We start from the raw sequence: 19694 nt of genomic DNA on the forward strand, positions 1-19694 counted from the left end.
CTTGTTACGGATTCCACTGGTTTTGATGCCGTGCTTAGTCCGACTTTGGTGAAACGATCGCCTGCCGAAGCAGCCGCGGCGAACATGGGCGCCGCCGTCTCATCTATTCGCTCACACTAACTGTCAATTACTCCTTAAAACTGTCATCGCAAGACGGCAAGGAGAGGAAGATGGATGAGAGGCGCTACCGGCCATCATAAAGAGATCAGCGCCTTTTTTAACGGTGGTTAAAAAGGACCCCGCTCTCACTAGACACCAGATGGACTGGAAATGTGTTGCATCCGAGCGGTGACTGAGTGATGAACGGGAAGAGTGAGTGAGTGAGTGAGTGAGTGAAGTCTTGGCATCGAGGAAGCAGATTGCAGACAGAGATTCCACAGATGATTGGCTAGCCTCATCTCGGCTACCGTCAACAGGCGTCGATAATAGTCCATTTGCGGTCCCGCTGTGTGGCCAACGTGAAGACATTAAATATGGAATTACTGAAGAACAAGCTGTCTTTTCACATATTGCAGCTCCGTGTTTGCCGAAAGGGGAAACGTTTAAATGTGTGCACGGATGCTATCTGGTGACAAACTGACAAGAGAAACTGCATGTTAAAACTAATTACAGACTACAATGCAGCAATGTCCAAAATCTTTCTACTGAGCATGACTTAGTGAAAAATGGAAAGAAGAGGGGGTCCGCTTCTCGCGGTGATGAGACATTCTAAGAAACTGGTGTGCTATCTTCAAACATTTTGACTATTCCTTTTAACCTGTTGATGCGGGTCGCGCCTCATTTGAATATTTTAAAAGAAAATACAGCCTAGGGCCAATAAAAAAATGTGCAGTGGCCCCTGGGGCAGACTTTGGATACCTTTGGTTTTGTGTATTCTCCAAGACATTTGTGAAGCCAAATATCAATTGAAAAGAGCTCTTCTCTTCGCCTTATATCATTTATTTCAAACACCTTCACACCGACAGCGGTGTATATTGAATATCAGCCGCATTTATTAAAACATGAAATTAGGCCACACAGAGTATAAACTATTTCATCTTCTCTTTGTCATGATGTCAACCGGAGATAATGGCTGTGAATGTTTTGCATTCACACTTAAACCTAATCTTGTATTATCTTCAGCGGCTCCGTGACTTCCCATTCGTCGATCGCTGAAAAATGCACGCCGGGCCGCATGTCATCAGCATGCGCCGCTGCCACGAAGTATTGAACCGCCGTGACGGAGCTGACGTCTTGATCCATCACCTTCAAACGGCCGCTAGCGCGTCGCTATTCATCTGTTCAGTTATGACAGTCCATCAATTGTTAGACATATATATGTACGAAATTAGAAAGGGGCTGTTCTCTGTAGACATTTTAGCGTCAATTTCAAGGTACACTGGCTCGTAATGAGGGGAATATTGTCAGTCGTCGCCATGGTAACCCCGCATTATCTACTTCAGCAGACTATAAAGCATGCCTTTGGAGTTATGTTATGCACCGGCATTGGCATCATCATCTTTGTAACTTGACAAAGTAACAAACAGACGGGAGCGCACTCCTGGTTTAAAAAGCAAGTAAGAAGCATCGCAGCTAATCTGACAGTACTGAAGGGCTATTAAGAAAGGCAAAGGCTCTGAAATTAAAGCAAAAAAACTCGATCCGCTTCGCAAACTTGACACTTTCTGCCACCCGCCCGCATCGCCCCCCCCCCCCCCCCCTCCGCTTTAAATTGCAGCTTCGGCCCTGAGGCGCCTGCAGAAGCGGTAATTATTAATTAATTGTTTATAGCCTGTGGCCGGGTGAGCGGACAGACACGGCCCCTCGGATGGGTGCTCACAACAGGGGAACCGTTCGCTTCCAATTAGAGCGGCGAGGTGAAGAGCACGGCCCATCAAACACCGAAGTGCTAGTGAGCGGACTTTTGGGAAACAGGTAGCGCTTCAGCCCCATCGCCTTGCCAGACAGGCTTTGTTTCTAACAAAGAGTTGCACTTCTACATTTAAAAAAAAAAGGGCTTGGCAATACAATAAATGGAGGACTAATGCACTAATGGGATGGGGGGAAAAAAAGGAATATTTTGCTACCTCAAAAACGCCACTCACACAGCGGCTTAGGTTATAACGGGGCCGTCGAAGAGCCAGAAAAAAGCAGGAAATTGTCTGTTCCAATATTCAGGGAGCTTTGTTCTCATTCAAAGTGGATTAATGAGAATAAAACGCACGCGAACAGCAATGTGCTCCACTGCGGGGCATCAATAACGCCGTGACGTCACCGAGCACCTGCGTCCGCTTCGTCATCTGGTGGATTAATGGAGGCGGAGTGCAAAAGATGGAGAGAGAGAGAGAGAGAGAGAGAGAGAGAGAGAGAGAGGGGTCCGGCCAGGAAGGATATGAGGAAAATGCAAGTTTGTTAAAAGGCTGATGTGTATATTAAAAGGCGCACTCTCAATTACGGGGTCTATTTCTGTATTTAACACACACATAAGGCGCACCGTATTATTGCGCGCAGGCATGGTAAAACATACGCTAGCTTAAAACATACGGTAGCATGCGTGCGCGCTAAAAAATGTTTTGAAAAAGGCAGCGGAAGCAAAACTGAGTTCGGTTGTACTTTATTCAAGTATTTAACAAAGCACTCGCGTCGTTTTTTGATCAATCCTCATCCACAAATCCATCCAAGTCCTCATCTTCTGCATCCTCTGTCACGCGCACCCTTCCCCCTTTACGTCGGCATGCTGTCCTCGGTCACGTCTGCCTTTCCTCTAAATAAGCGGCGTGTCGGCAGGAAATGCTCCCAGTCAGTCAAGCGGGGCGCTCGTTAAAGTCACACAACAACATTTACAGATTTTGGAACTCGGTGCACAAATTTAAGACTTTTAAGTGCGCCTTATGGTCGTGAAAATACGGCATGTCATCTGTATCGTGTGTCATTAAATATTTACAGTCAGCGTATGCATATGAAATTACTCCAACACACACGGAGCAAAGTGCTGAGTCGTCGTCGACTAGATTGAGCCATCGAATTGCATCTTTCGAAGAGCATTGTCATTACGCGCCAAGTGTTTTATGTCTTACATAACGTCAACTGTGCGCGCGAAAGGGGACGCTGACGTATTTCCATAAAATGTAAGCATTGTTTCACAAAAGCACGTTACGCCGTGCAAATCGTAATTCGGAGCGCAGGTTAATAGCGAACGAGTGTGAAGAATGAACTTGCTTATTACGGAATTCAGCAGGGAAGAATCGACAAAGATAGAAAAGTTACAATAAACGACGCGGCATTATTTCGATGCTAATGAGCACCGCGCAGCTTCTCAGCCTACGGGGGAAAACACAAGCATCCTTTTGTGTTAGATTTTCACGCTTGTCATAATCCAAAACACAAACCGGCTCCGTGTTTCTCTTTGCGTCTGTGTAAACCCACAAAGAAACTATTTTCATAGCAGCCGCTCTACAGGGAGCGAGAGACAGCGAGAAAGAGATCTGCATCCGTATTAGCACAATGCAAACAAACAGAAAGAGGAAATAAACACACTCATTTGGGAGCGTGGTTTGTTCTCGCATTCTTGCTCATAGCCACTTCTGAACTCTGGCGCGAGCTCGCTGGATCATAAATTCTTTCAGACGAACAGGAGTACAGAATAAGTTGGGTTTTTTCCGGACTCTTTTTAACATTCCGGATGTCTCAGATTTGTCAAAGAACTGTCAAAGAAGCTTTCAAAAGAATATTTACTTCATGAATTGCCAAAGAGTAGTCAACAAATCCAATATTGACTTTTTTAGATGGAAATGTCTGTCACCGGAGCGACTGTTAAAGATGATGATTTATACAAACGCATCTTTCCACCTTAATATATGACATTGATTGTCCATTCATACATCCGTTTTCTACTGTATAGCATTTGACCTCATGAGGAGAAACTGGAACCAATCCCAGCTGACTTTGGGCAAGCGTGGCCAGCCAATCGCAGAGTACACATAAACAGCTTTTCACAATCCCGTTCTGACGAAAGCCAATGCAAAGTCCGCTCCGGTTTATGGCTCATTTCAAATAACGCGCTTATTTCGATAACAACTCATTTGACTGACTAGTCATCGACAAACATGAGTTTAGGCTTGTTGGTGAAATGAATGAGAAAATGCCTCATTTAGCGTAAGTGATGTTCTTACTCTCCACGTTCTAAAGACATTGATTTGCAGCCTGAAATGGAGATACTTTCTTCCTAATGTCATCATGTTACCTCCGCTTTATGCGTGTTTTATTATCTACTTCTACACCAAATAGCTCCTTCATCTCGACACTAAATGGCAGACGCAATCACAGGCGCGCAAGCGACCACACGCTGATATAATAAGAGTAAGATTGCTTCATTTTATGACATATTGGTGGCAAATTGGAGGGGGGTAAAAGCTGTTTTTGCTCGACGATTAATTATAAGGATGGAAAGGGAAGCAGACGGGGATTAAAGCAAATCACGCACGCTAACGCCAGAAAGCAATCGAGCACGCATTTCAAAGAGGAAAATGCAATTGCAAATGAAAGATTATCTCACTTCTCTAGGTTGGATATAATAGCAACCTGGAATTATAAATGGGAGATTTACAAGAAGACGAGGAGATACTGAGGAGGCACACGAGGGAGGGCAGTGGGACTTGTGTGTGATTGGATAAATAACACATTTTAAAAAGGCACCATGTGATTTGTGTCACACTCCAAAAGGAGAAAGTGTCCACCTCGGGGCTGCGGTTCCCATCTGCCTGCCCCTCTGCAGCCCACAGCCGTGAGTAAAGCAGAACGTGAGCGAGAAGATGAAAATAATCATAAGAAATACAAATAAAAAAGGGCTCAAGTGACAGAAGAAAGCAGGGAGGGAGAACTCACTCTTTGCATTACACATTCACCACCACACCATCTTTTTCTAGTCCCGCTCCCTCCGGAGGATAGTTCCGTCGTAGCGGCTAGCTTGCTAACTGGCTGCTGGAGCTGACATGACATGTTTCCCCAACAGACCCGAAGCCAGCCCTCCTCCTCCCCACCCTGGATCAAATCAAGCCAGTGGCTTGATGCAGTATGATTGCAGCTCTGGTAATGTCTAAGAGCCCACACAGAAGTCCGTCTGACGCACGCTGTTGTTTCTATCGCCGCCTGGACAACATGCCAGAGATGAGGATCACAGTTTCCAACTTGTAATACTGCTGAATGCAAATTAGCATTTGCATGGAAATGAGCTTGCGGTTATTCAACACATGAGAGAGAGAGAGAGAGAGAAAAAAAAACCTATCAATAATAGATGACCTGAGATTCCTCACTTCCTTCTGAATGTTAAGACACTTGATGCCCCCAACATGGTAGAAATTTGGAACCACCTGTCGCCATTCATACAAAGGAATTATAGACCTTTGCATGATGTTTGTAATCAATAGGTGGAGTGGCCACTTCCAAAGGGACAGAATGGGAACCAAAACTTCATTAGGTTTGCGGAATGCATTTTCCCATATGTATAACATGAGCATGTTATGTTGGTGGGTTGATGATGTTGTGTGGGTTGTCTTGGAGTAAATTGGCAAAACCACAGTGGCTAATCCTGCTAGCTAACGTCAACTCTGCAGCGCGCTATCCATTTCACCGTCTGCACCAAACACGGGTCCGAGAGGCCTCCGCTGATCCTAAAAGACCGCCAAACACGCAGACCGTCTAAGCGATCGCGAACACAACTCCATTTCTCTAAACTCACATCCAAATGACCTCACCGTCAGGCCGCTAGTTTGTTTACGCAGAACCTTGCGTAATGGATGACATCGTCCTGCTTTTCTCTGCTCGAACATGCAGCTGACAATTGACTGCTGGGTTAAGAGTGGCGCAATTCGCTCGCGAGCATAATAATGTATTCTCTCTTATTCTTCAGACCTTCCTTTTTTTGGCGCAACTCAGCAGTTCCGTCAAACCCTTTGACTAGAACCGGCATCAGCCGTATTCAAAAGTCATCAAAACGGCACAGAGGTAAAAAGGCTGCGGAGCAGTAAATTACAGATATGTGATGGAATCTTCGGAAACAAGGATGACACGAGGAAGGGTTCCGTCTTTTATGCCGTGAAGACACAGTCACCTGGAAACCGCACGAGCCTGTATATAGGGGCTGTGGATTATCTCCGAATGACCGGCGCGACGGTACACGGGAGGCACGAAGGACACGGACGAGAGGTGTCGGCAAAGGACTCCAGTGGATTAGAACTGATTGAATTCCCATTTGCGGCATTTTGGGTCATCGGTGCCAGCGCTTATTTTCTTCCTCGCTTTCCAACTCAGAACAAATAAGAGTGCACTCGCACAGATAAGCATATTCGCATGGCAATAACATCGAGCCCTGGGTTTTTGAAATATGAACAGCAATAAAGTTTTTATTTCAACGGCAGGCAATATAGTATAGTGGGAAATAGTAAATTACAACCATCCTCAAAACATGCGCACAAAGTTTGGTTTTATGTGTGCAATATATGCATACTTTTTATGTTGTTGTTTTTTTTTCTTCCTATTCTGGACAAGTGGCTTGATCGATACGAGAAAGTAGAATGTAGAAACATTGATTGATCAATGTAAGAATAGCCAAAATGACAAGAAGAGATGAAATTCCACCCACGACTTTTTTGCTGAGGGAAGCGACGCAAAAAAAAAAAAAGAAAAAAAGAAAGCTGAGTCACAGTTCCATCAGACAGGTTTGTACTTGGGATGGATGTTTGACTTCAATTTCAAATACAAAAAAAAAAAGGAACTTTAAATGCACTTCAAATTACTGAGAAAGTAAAGTGAAGCAAGTTTAGAGTTTGCCTCCTTGTCGGAAACCTAAAACAAATATATACAGAACCGCATGATTTTTGTCACTTTGCCTTTGACTAACACTTGTTTCTCTTGAGGACACCCGCAACACTATTGGCCTTGGAATCATATCATCACTAGCTCGTGAATACTCTCCTTCACTTTGGAAAAAAAAAAACAGGGATATTTTAAGCTTAATACTTCCACATTACCCTTCAAAGACCAACATGTAAATGTCAGCAAAATTGCTGCCAAGTAGTGCTTTATAGTCGTAGTAAACCACTTAAGCTTTCAGACACCTATAATGGGCTTTCCAAAAGAGCAGGGGGCTATGCAAAAGGACACAATGGGTTGTAAAAAGCAGCGCTCTGACAGGCTTATTGCTTATCAGTAGGACTTGTATTGTCTGGTTGTTGTAGATCAACATGTTAGGTCACTGCGTGGCTCTGTATTTGACTCTTGGGACTAATTTTGTGAGGGGATTTAGCTAAGGTTCGAGCTGGAACCACGAGATCGCACTGAATTCTCAGTTTTCTTTTCAACGATCAACGGTGCCAATGATGTGCGCCAGAAAGCGCCACCAAGACAGAAAATAAGATTTCAGTGTATTGTCTAAAGTCAAATGTAACCATACTCTAATATAACACGAAACTTAGGTAATTCCAATCCTATTTCATTGAACTTAGCTTCATAATAAACAATAAGTAAATGATCCAGTTTCACTTCATTGGAAGGCCCATATTTCGCAGTGTGTAAGTGAATTGAAACGACATCGCTATCTTTTCAGCAAGCTTTTTTGGGATGTTTTTGTGTGGTGGTGGTCTGTGACATTTTTCAAAAGTACAATATGTGCCGAGCTCAATAAAAGCATCACAGGGACATAAGAGTGACTGTCAAAGGGCAGTCCGTCCACTGTGTTGCGATGAAACAAACGCTCCTGCACAACTCTTGTCAATATGCCATGAAACATAACCCATCTGGTAGCCTGCAGACAAAGATTCAAATAAGTAAATAAATAAAAAATCAACCGGGAGTTCGTGCAGGCTTTCCTTGCATCCGAAAGACGGCCTGGCTGTTCCGTTTGAGGTTGATCCACCTAAAGTTCAAATTAAGCCGAACTGGCTCGCCTTAGGACTGATAACGTGACTCAAGGCTTGGATGGAGCTGCGTGCGCTTCATTGTATTTGTGTGCGCCTCGGGACGAACACGCTCGTGGTTTTCACTCGAAGCCTTACCGTCCACGCAGGCGGGTCTGGCTCTCGTGGTTCCCGCGATCTGGCCCTTCTTGCAGGCGCAGCGGGCCGTCTGCCTGGCGATGGTCCGCCGCGGTTGGCTGCTGTCCCTGTCCAGCGTCACAATTTCACATGTCCCCGCTGCCAGCTGGCCTGCGAATGACAATACACGGCAGGGAGCGGGGTCAGACACACGGAAGCGTACACGGGTCGAGATCCAGCAATCTGCTTCGCGCGGATTCCGTGACACGTTCTGTCACGTCGCAGTTAGCAAGGCACTAGTAGACTGTCATGTATGGCACACACAAATTAATGACGAATGATGTGATCGTGAAACTTTTTTCTCATTTCATATCCTTGATATCCAGCTTCAGGTCCACGTACGAGTATGCCCTTTCTTGTCGTTTATAGTGTCATTGTACTATGCGCTGAATTATCTTACTCGTGAGGACAAAGCGCACACCGGATATCACGGATATTGAACTCAACTTTCCATAGCTACTGTACATCCAATCAGTAGCATCACTTTGAAGGTAATGCATCCATTAGCCAGGAAGGAAATGCATGAATACTGATGAACTTTGTAATTGCACTGACAACCTCCCCCCAACACACACACATATTCAATCAGGTGACCTTTGGCTGTGTCGCTGAGCCCTCGCTGCTCACAAATTAACCTTTGTCTGTGTATGGAAGCCCTACGGCGCCATGCTGGAGAGGCTTATCAGGACCTAATTGTGATTGGCAAGAGGACAGAAGTTGTGATTAAATCTGGACTTGAGTCGCTGACACTCGGCTGCTTGGCTTAATGAACTGAGCTGCGAGGGGTCACACCTGGGGTAATGAGGATCCATCAGGATTCATGCACACGGAGGTAGCTGCGGCGGTACAAGACCGTGACCGTATCCAGATACCACACGTGTGTGTGTGTGTGTGTGTGCACGCGTATAGCAGAAAGTTTCTCGAATTAGGTTTCCCTCGCTACTTTTAAAGGCGATTTGTCTTTGCTGTCGTTCTCACCTGTTTTTCTTGCACTTTTCATTTCTTTCTTTCTTTTTTTACTAATGAATACTTAAAACCCACTGAACTCTCCCATAAAAAATTAATAGATGAATTAAAAAAAAAATCTACTTTCTATGATAGCTTGGAATTATTGTTGAATTTAAAATGTAAATAAAATAGGGAACAGTATAATAAGAAAAAGAGGGTATTGATTTCGTTTTTGTTGATCTTCCACTGCTGATTACTAAAGAACAGAAAAAGCTGGAAACAAACTTGCTTTCTGGTGAAAGAAGAGAGTCCATTCTTTCTTTTGGTTGGTTTGGTTCGAATATTGTAACTGAACACAATATTCACTGGGTCAAAATGCTCCACACCGACTGGCAGTGAATGAGTTAATGGGCTATTTGACAGTTTGATTTAACTTGATGAGCCACACCAGAGAATAATACAGAAATGTACTCCAATGTGTTGATGAAAAATGGATCCCATCATAGATTGCCTTCTTACAGTCCATGTTTAGTGAGGATTGTGCTACGTGATTTACACAGGTACTGTATAAAAGCTCAGTGAAGCATTCTTGGCAAAACCACAGCGTAATCTGCCTTTGCTGTATGAAATCATCTTATCCATGTCTCCGAGATATCGCTTAAGGAATTTTCACTCTCACGCGTGTATATGGTCACAATGTTCTGAGCGGTTTGTACCGCTATTGTGCGTTCCGGCAGGTCGCTTTAAGCAGATGAGTGCACGCGAGAAGTAACCATCTAGAAATACGAAGAAAGGAAGAGTTGGGACGAATATGCAGATATGCGGTACGACTAAACAGGGGATCGCTTTGTTCAATAATGCATGTCAACAAAATCAAATGTGTCACGTCTTGGGTGATCAAGACACAATCTCCACCTTCATCTGTTCACTTAACTTCCTCCTCCTCCTCCTCCTCGTCACAACAGCTCTGCCTTCTCGGGCTGATGGCGGATAATGACTTGTCATATAAACTCCTGTGCGGATGGGAATGTTTTTCATGTACGCGCGCAGTTAACTTCCTGCTCCCCGAGCCCGCCCGCCATCGCCGCCTCCCACCATCGCCGCCATCTATGCCACTTCCTCCTCCTCCCTTTGCATCTCCTCCGTAGACGCTCAACAGACTGTTTGGATTTCTTCTGCGGATTGGCGGCGTCGCGTCAAGTCGACGAGCTCAAAAGGCCGCGGTTACATCTGAAGTCGCGGCGCCTCTGTTGTTCGTCTTTCTTGAGTCGCAGGCAGCTCATTACTCGCCCGCGTCTCATCAACGAGGGCCCTCGCGTTCCCGCTGTCACAGCTCCGGCTGTCGGCGAAGCTAAATTAATACCGTCTTCGTGCTGCATTGCCACTGAGTCCTCCGTGAGTGCTTCTATGAGGGAATGATAACAAATGTGCTCATTTTCGGGCCAATAATATGGGCAGTATATGTTTGTGTGGGGTTGTGTAGCCTTTATGTAACGTACACAGTCTCGTTATAGTCAGTTACGTACTGTTCGGGTCACTTTTCACCCGTTTTGAGAAGTATGGGAGAGAGCTGGACATAGGGACTCGCCGAACCATGGAATTTGACGGTTTGTTTTCTTATGTTCATTGTTGAGCTAGAATTTATTAACAACTATGTTTATGTACATGTTTTGACATTTCCTTTTCAACTCATTCTGCCCAGCCTTTCTACAAATACACTTGTATTGTATCATATCTGGCCAACAGCGCATGCCGTGACATGTCTATGTCACTTGTATCTGGCCATAAATCAAAGTAATGATGAAATCTAAAGTTGATGGTGGCCGTGGGTGAAAAGATTTAAGGACGGCCAGAGACATTGAAGCTCATGAGAGGTGATTTTTCACTTAAAAGCAAACAACAAAACAAAAAGAGGCGAGGGATCACGACAAAGCCGTTCGATGTTTTTGGAAGACCGGTATTATAGCGGTTTATCCCGACTTTTATTGAGCCAAGACACACACATTAGAAAACCTCATGGCGCACCACCAATCAAAGAGGTCACAAAAAGTTTCAATACTCAAATAATGATAAAGTACGGTATGGCATTTCGTTGTTCTGCCTGCCACTATACGTCGCCGGCATAGGTAGAAGTACAAAGATATATTATCTGTAGTACATTCATGGCTGGGAATCACTGGTCTATAGAATGTGAAGGCAGCAGATTATAGAAATTCAACAAATCCAGACACTTCATTGATACGCACAGTGGCTCCTGAGAGATGACTATTCATTTTATCCACATCAAGCACACAAAATGTCCTCTTCTTCTGGGATTCAATCAATATCCACCATGCACAATGCCGCAGAGAACTGCAGCGAGGAATCAAAATGTTTAAGATCTTGCTTCTACTTAGGTGAGATACAATGCGATGCAACATTCGTCCCCGTTCGCCAATAAAACCGGCGTCAGTTATATTCCTTACGTTTTAAAACGAACATTTTTCCCAGCAGAGTTCAAACTACAGCCAAGTAGACCGAAAAAGCCAAACAAAGCAAAGCAAGTTTTTGTTTCACCAAAATGCCTGTTTAAACAAGTTATAATAGTGTCCTTCACTGACAAAAGTGCAAGCCGACGTGAATGGGGGAAACCGTCTGAAATTGGCAAGCGTTCCCAGAAATGAATCCAGAGCTGCGAGCGGCACCGCTATGATATATCATCAGCCTTATCAGCTTCGGTTTGTCGGGCAGTTGTCAGCTTGGCCGGCCGGCCAAATGGCTGATTAAAATGTATGCGTGGCCACCGTAGAGTGAAATGAACGCGGCGGTGGTAGCAGAAGATGGATTCGTGGGGGACCGCGCGTGGCGTAACACAACGGAATGTTATTGACATACCCCTACGCCTTATTATTTCGCCTCCCGGTCCTCAGCGCATTACAATTGCTCTGTCATAGGCCGGCCTTTTTGACAAATGTGCAGCGCGGCGACAAAGCATTTGTTTTCACCGCGCCTCCTTTTTGGCCCAAAGGTCTCAGCGCGACATCTCAGGATAGTCGTGCATTCATTTTTCAAAGACGGTCTTCTTTTGCAGCGCAAAAGATACTGATAGAGAGCCCAACAAAAGTTTCTTCTTAGAGTCATAATACGCTCAATCAAGTACTTTGACGTTCATAAAACGAGGGCTTCGTGGGCATTTTAATTCCTTCAAATCCAACACAAAAGTGCAGCCTAGTGACGAAAAGGTATCATTGAATACCATGAAGATGGATGTTTTCTGATTACAATTGTAAGGACGTGTGAATAATAAATTAGCCTTCTTTAGTACCTAGTGTGAAGGGTGGTCTTTATTCTGAGGCTATTTTATTGTTTACTTTGGTAAAGTCTTTAATTCCTTTTTTAAAATACTTAAGTATTTTTTACTTATCATTGAAATTATGCATGACAAGCCGTAGTCACTGCTAAATATAATTGTAATGGAATAGAATAGATTTTAAACCCAGTCGACAGTGGGTAGCATATTTGCCTCGCAGTCCAGAAGTTCTGGGTTCAAATCGCGACCCGGGTCGCAATATGGAAAATGGAAAATGTAGAGAATTAAGTCAGAAATCATACTAAAAGTTGAGCGTTATTTGTTCGCCGTGACAGTTTGCATCCAAGTGGTGGACACACGATACAAAGTTTGTTTTAGACCAATTTAGGGCTTGAATAATATTCAACTTCAACTAAGTCATAAATAAATAAATAATAAGGAATAATTTCATTTTTGTACAAAATCTGACTAAATCGTTCAATATGTTTTCACAGCTTGTGTGTGTTCAGAAGGACAGTATGAGGATTCGAACATATGGGCATCTGTAAACAGACATCTTCCCGTCAAAAGGCATGCTGACAAAATGTCTTTCCCGAATAATCTCCACTTAACCTAAAAACACTACATGACAGCTTGATGTAGTCGGCATCTGTCGTGCTGGGGGAGGAGCGCAGTGCGAGCGTGTAAACGTGAGGCATGAGCCCGAGCCAAGATGCTGCATCACTCCCGCATCTGCTCAAAAAATAAGTCAGGAGCGTCTGACTTTTTTTTTTTTCCTTTCCTTATGCGTCTACCCAAGTGGACGGAGAGAGGGAAGAGCGTAAAGCAGATGATTAATATTGCAAACCTCATACAGTTGAATAGAAGGTTCAACAACTTTAAAATCTCCTTGATTTAGTAAAAACTACCAAATGTCCCTTTCTTTCCATTTCCTGTTAGAATTGTCCAATTTAGACGTGTTTACAACCACAGCGGGCACTAATGCCCCAATAAGTTAGATGCCAGTTAAGAAGAAGAAGGAATTGTCATTACTAAAGAATATAAAATAATGCTGTCCTATTTTAAGATGGTAAAAAGTTACAATGTCATTTGATTTACTTCACTTCCATTTTTGTCCATTAGACTAACTGAGCCGAGCCACTTGACTGGTGATCAGTCCACCTCTCGCCCAAATTCAGCTGGGATAGACTCAAGCTCACCTGTCTCCTAATAAGGACCAGCTTTAAAGAAATGGAAGAAAAACTAATACAATTTTTAAAAAAAAGGGGAAAAAAAAGTCCACTGGAATAGGCCAAATCTCACTTACAAGGACGGACGGGCGTTACAAAAAAATGTATGGTGAGATAGATAGACAAAATGAATCATTCATTGGTGTTGAATACACAATTGCTGTATGATATGCATTTTTAATCATGTTTATTTTACTATTTACTATTTATCCAGCAGTTATTTCATTTTAATCATTTCATTCCTTTTAATTAGGTTTCGATTCCTCCCGTGTTATGCTGCGTGTTAGAGGTAAATGAAAAGCAAACAAAATGGCTGTCCCTGACTTCATTTCAAATATCATTAGTTTTTCATTTGTACTCCAATTCAATGTTCTAGAACTGCTTCCCCACTCTGTATTATTTGATTTTAAAAGCAACATTCTTTATTCTTTTCATGGCTTAAAAATGACATGTATCTGGTGAAATTATCCCTGACTTGCTCTTTGGATGATGAAGAAAAGGTAAAGCTGAATGACAACCGGATTTTTCATTATAGAGCATGAAAAGATTTACCCCCTTCGCACTTTTTACTGCCTTCATCAGTCACTTCAGCCCGGCAGCTGGCCTACAATCTTCCGATTTAACGTACAGTATCTTCTGTCTGACCGATTGTCTTTCACTTCCATCAGCTACCTTGAACTCGCCTCTTTGACTAGCACCGACGCTTTAATTCACGTAGCAGCAGAATGAAAGCAAAAGGTTGGAGATAATGTCACAGAGTCTTGGCTGGTGTGCTCCGTTGCTGCTGGAAAGAAGCAAGCTCGTCTCAAAGTGCCTCGACTTAGCGCGCACATTCATTTCCCCCTCCGACGCTGATCGATTGACTGAAAAGCCATCACAAAGCCGGCCTTGAAATTATTAATACCCCGCCGCTGCGGCCGGAGAAAGTTCTGGAGACAATCCTCACCGGGAGTGCGCTCTAATCACGGTGAAGGGGGCACGGAGGGAAGGCTTCATCTATTTTGAGTGAGGAAAGCTTGTCTGAGCACTTTGTGGAGACAGTCTTGCGACGTGATTACATTTTTTTTGGCCTCCTCCTTTCCGTCCAAAAGAGTCAACAAAATGCTTTGGCAATCAGCCGGCGTCCAGGAGCACGCGCACTTACAAAATAAGCAACGTATAAATGTCAAACACAGCCACATGAGAGACTTTGCTCTCTCCTCATCTGACTCATCCACAATCTCGCAGCTAAGTCATTGTTGCCATGCAACCGCAGCCACAACCGAGCTGTTTTTTGTTTTGTTTTGGGACTGACTCCCCAAGGCCACAGTGCATGGTTGTTTTTGATTACATTTAACACCAACTGGTTTTTGCTAATAAAATGTGCTGTGGTTTGCATGTGGAATGATATCAAAGCAGTCTGATTAGGTGTGAGTCAATTCCATGACATCATTGCCGCATAATTGCCTTTCAGCCATATCTCTTTTGATATTGTTTGAATAAAGTCCAACATTTTGGAAGCAATTAGCCATTTGGGATGAGATATGTAATTCTCCACCAGTCCCTAATGAGAACCGCGTTTGCTTTTTCATTCCGTTTTAATCTATTGAGAGACAACGCTTCTTTGATGCGGAATTTCTATGAATGCTTCTTTCTCAGATACATCAAACACACCAATGTTTTAATTCCTTTGTTATCACCGTCACGCATCGAGTTGATTCCCATTGACTTGTTCTCGGAAATAAATGTCGCTCAATCCCAGTGAGGCTGACGGCGGTTTTCACGATGACGCTTTATTTTCTTCTGTGACCTTGTGTAAAAGCAAACGCAAAATGGCGTTCTCCCGTGGGGACGCCCGCTTTATAATCACGAACGCTGCTGAATAATGCTTGCGTGAAAACAATGAATGATCATCTATTAAAACTGCGAGAGAAAAGGGGAAACAAATGACCCCCTGCAACCTCGCATACGGATATGAGCGCCACCTTACTGTCGCAATTAAGGCCACTTTCCTCCCCCTGAGGGAGGCACATTGCAGCGGGGCAACGATAGGGCAAAGTCCTTAAATGCGGCTGTGATTTTGCACACTAAAGACCTTGAATGCAGGACTTTCCATTCATAGCTCTCTGCATCCTCGGGGGACAAAAACAGCATTTTAACAAGGCTGGTTGGGCTTCAAGTATCAAAATCTATGGTAATGGATTGCGCTGGTTTTTGAGCATCTCTAAATGGGGGGTTTCAAGGGGTTTAGTTACTTAACCTCCTCTATTTGGTGGAAGGCCTATATTTGGACACATTTTTTAAATACAGTAAACAATACACACCCACCCACAATAGGCGGACATTTTCATATAGTTCAGCCCTCACCCCCACGCTCTTTAAACACATTTCACCTTTAAAAAATTGTCAACGTATGCATAAAATGTATAGAAAATACTGTACGGATTGTAGTAGCTGTTGTATTTAAGTGTCTTTCACTCATTCGCCGGTTATATATGTCAACTGCAATCCATTTGTCAAGTACGTTTTTCAACTGGTAGGCCTTGGAAGAAGGTCTCGCCCAGCTTGTCTGTGAAATTCAGGTTTTTAACCGACTGTAGTGACTAACAGATCCCTGTAGATGGTGGGGTTGCATTGCTTTGGATTTGGGATCGGCACAGCTTTTGAGGTGAAGACTAAGACTAAGTGGTGAATCTTGGCTTGTCATGTCAATTATGAGGGAGAGAATTGCCAACACGTCGGACGTCGGACGAGTTGAGGCACCTCGCACTCGAACAGTGCACGTAAATGGATGCTCAACTGTTTGTGAATCGTAAGAGCTAGGTATTGAGATAATTACTTTTATTTCCTCACGGGAAAAGGCAAGCTGTTTGTCTTAATGGATGACGCACTCAGCAACTAATTAGGTCACGGCGTCTATTGTAAGGAGGTCTACTATTTGAGGAAATACGGTATTTCACGATGGCCTACTTCACTGGATGTGGCCTGGCTTCTTTCATGTTCTACAGGAAGTATTGCAAGAGAAATGTTGAGGGGAACAAACAGCGAAGCTCACGTCACGCTCACCGACACAGAAATAAGAAAGGGATTTATGTTGCTGCAGTCAGAGCGCCACAGAGACTTTAGAAGCGGCGCTCAAACCGCCGTGCACTTCTTCAAAAATGGAACCACAGCTTGAGGCCACCTCACGGAGACGACAACAACCGTGACTGGTCATGTCGAGCTACACTGGCCTCGGCCTCACAGAGAGAGGGAATAAAACGCCACTTTTCTCAGCAGAGCTACATTTCTACCAGCAGGGCTGCTTCCCCTCCTCTCGGCGCTGCAAACACAAAGACTTTAGTCGTGGAATTATTGTTTAACATTGTCTGCTTGTGTGTAGTCAGACTCGAAAGAACACTGCATGTCCTGAAACCATCCGGAATCTAGGAACGCTCGTTGCGTATGACTGCAGTACAGTCGCAATGTGACCCACTTTATACAAATGTATTCGGATCACCTTCAGCTTTTTTAGTTTACAGGTAACTCTGTGTCAAAATTCTGCCTTGTAGAAAGTCTTTATGCTCCATTTTGTGCTGATTAAAAAGCTAAATCCTTTAAGTAGGATATACAGTGGTGGGGTACATATGTCTCGGAAAAGATATATTGTAGTGGATTGCAGTAGTAAGAGTAAAATATGATGCTTAATGTTTTTTCCCACTACATTTCTTGAAGCACTACAGTATGTAGTTTAAGCAGCACCCAGAACTTGTGAACTGAGTACTAGTATGACTCACTACCTTGATTAATACAGGATATCCTAAAACATTTGACACGTCACCATGATAATATGAAATATGAATAACTGAGTAACTACTATGTCCGAGGCAAACTAAATTGAATGGGCTTAATGTTGAAAAATGTGTTTGTCGAAATTCCAATGACATATTGCGACAGATGTAGCTTTCATAACGGATTTAAAAAAGCTTGAAAAATATTTAATCTGTGCACTTGAACTGCTGCTTTGACTGTCTTTATGGGTTGTTTTTTTCCACACTCTGGACTGGCGGTAGCCTCTGCCGAACAAAAACAATACTCAGCATTAACCCGCAGTAGAGATGAAGCGCTGCCTCATTTGCATGACATAAGACCGCCGCCACCAAAACAGGCTGAAAAATAGAGCGTGTGCTACTATCATGCTAAAATTCTTGATCTCGCAGTATTTTGACGCAAGCGTGTATGTTAGAGAAATGTTATTATCACAAATGGGAAATGCTTTAAATGTAATTGGCCACGTTATTAGACTATGAAATGATGTAAACATTTTTGGAATGTTGTATATCGAGGTACAAAGTGGTATTGCAAAGTGTTTAGAAGCAGCTACTTTTTTTTCTGCTGCAGTACTGGATTATGGATGCATGCATGGATGATATGTTTCACCTGAAGTGATGGGTGATTATTTTTTTTTAATGTGGTTAAAGACGGAGCGGCACGGTGGGCGACTGGTTAGAGCGTCAGCCTCACAGTTGTGAGGACCCGGGTTCAATCCCCGGCCCCGCCTGTGTGGACTTTGCATGTTCTCCCCGTGCCTGCGTGGGTTTTCTCCGGGCACTCCGGTTTCCTCCCACATCCCAAAAACATGCATGAATTGGAGACTGTAAATTGCCCGTAGGCATGACTGTGAGTGCGAATGGTTGTTTGTTTCGATGTGCCCTGCGATTGGCTGGCAACCAGTTCAGGGTGTACCCCGCCTCCTGGGATAGGCTGAGGAGAAGCGGCTCGGAAAATGGATGGATGGATGGATAAAGACTGTTCTGGTGAATTGACTGGCATGCTGTTCAAAGGAATCGTTGCTGCCCCAAAAAAACTCTGAGGTTGTGGATGTGAGGGGAAGGAGAAAGGGTGGAGTTGTCAACGTTTAGCGAGAAGCTGTTAGTGTTCTTTTTGAGGGATTTGGGGCCAATGATGGATGATCAAGTCTGATTTATTACAATTTAGTTGAAGCTGGCTCGCATCCATAATTTAATGTCAGTGAAGCAGTTGGTCAGAGTGGAGTGGAGTAGAGGCCATAGATTTGCTGGATATATTGACCTGGAAATTGTCGGGATAGCAGTGGAAATTGAAGCCGTGACGGCGTATGATATTTCCAAGGGGATGAACGGGAGGGGGACCAAGCACCGAAACCCTGTGGGACATCTTTGGACAGAAGAGCAGGGTAGGAAAAACTGTTTATTGATGTCAATGAACAAGTGGGGAATCAATTCAGTATTGTAGTTTTTTCTAACCTATATTGAAAAAGGCACATATTATTCTACATTAGCGAAATCTCAAGGCACACCAATAAAGAAAAATGTCACAGAAAGTACACAGCGGAACCTCGGTTTACAAATTCATGGTGTGTGGTTAAAAATAAATACAGTACAAGATGTCAATAAGTGAAAACGCATTTAGTACTGTGCGCTTGGTAACCCTGGTGTAAGCCATTCCGTGAGATGTGCCGGCTATTTTGAGCTAGTGGTATCCATGGCAAATGTAAACAAAGCTTGTAGTCACACACAGTAAAAGAAGCCATGTTAAAATTGAAGGAAGGGCAGGGAAGCTACAAGGAAACAGACCACAAAGCCTCTCTAACACCAGCGAACTCTCGTACCGTGGCTGCAAGTGGAACCCAGACAGACTTTCACCTCTCTGCTGTTAACACTCACCGAGTGAGACGTTGCCTCCTTGAGCCCGCTACCTAGCCGTCGAGGGAAGATTTGTTCGACGCGCCACCGTATCCACCGAAGCTTTCTTTTTTACTGGGTGGTGTATTTTTTCCAAGCATCTTATTAGACATTTTCACAGTACAGCATAGTGCTGTAACAGAGTGACTGCTTCGACTATCTTTGAACTATCTACTGCAAAGAGGGCAATTGCATTCTCGGTCTCCCCTGCTGTTTACAGGACAATACATCGTCTGGCTAAGCTAGAAGGCGAAGCCATAAACGGGGACTGACATTGTAATATCAAAGGGAACGATCACCATTTGGTATGGGGGGGGGGGCTTAAACCCTAGACTTTTAGGCACCAATTGAATTCTCAGAGATACAGTTAATTTATGGAAAAAAAGAGAGAGACACCTTGTGGACAGCAGTGACACCAACTATAGTTAAGAGGGAAAAGCTTTACTATTCAAACCCACTCAGTGAACCAATCAGGCTT

General features: G+C 43.8%; 1 protein-coding gene across 5 annotated transcripts in view; it reads right to left on the reverse strand.

Annotated features, from left to right (window-relative positions):
• The window catches only part of tafa5a (TAFA chemokine like family member 5a), a 100145-nt gene that overhangs the window by 25759 nt on the left and 54692 nt on the right, over positions 1-19694 (reverse strand). For all 5 annotated transcript variants that reach the window (XR_009786334.1, XR_009786335.1, XM_061761517.1 and 2 more), the window contains exon 2: positions 8031-8180. Coding sequence is in view for 3 of the 5 variants with exons in the window: in XM_061761517.1 (XP_061617501.1) it covers positions 8031-8180 (150 nt within the window). In the remaining 2 variants the exon portion in view is untranslated. The remainder of the gene's footprint in view (positions 1-8030; positions 8181-19694) is intronic.

Source organism: Phyllopteryx taeniolatus, chromosome 22 (genome assembly GCF_024500385.1).
Source record: "Phyllopteryx taeniolatus isolate TA_2022b chromosome 22, UOR_Ptae_1.2, whole genome shotgun sequence".
Classification (NCBI taxonomy): Eukaryota; Metazoa; Chordata; class Actinopteri; order Syngnathiformes; family Syngnathidae; genus Phyllopteryx; species Phyllopteryx taeniolatus.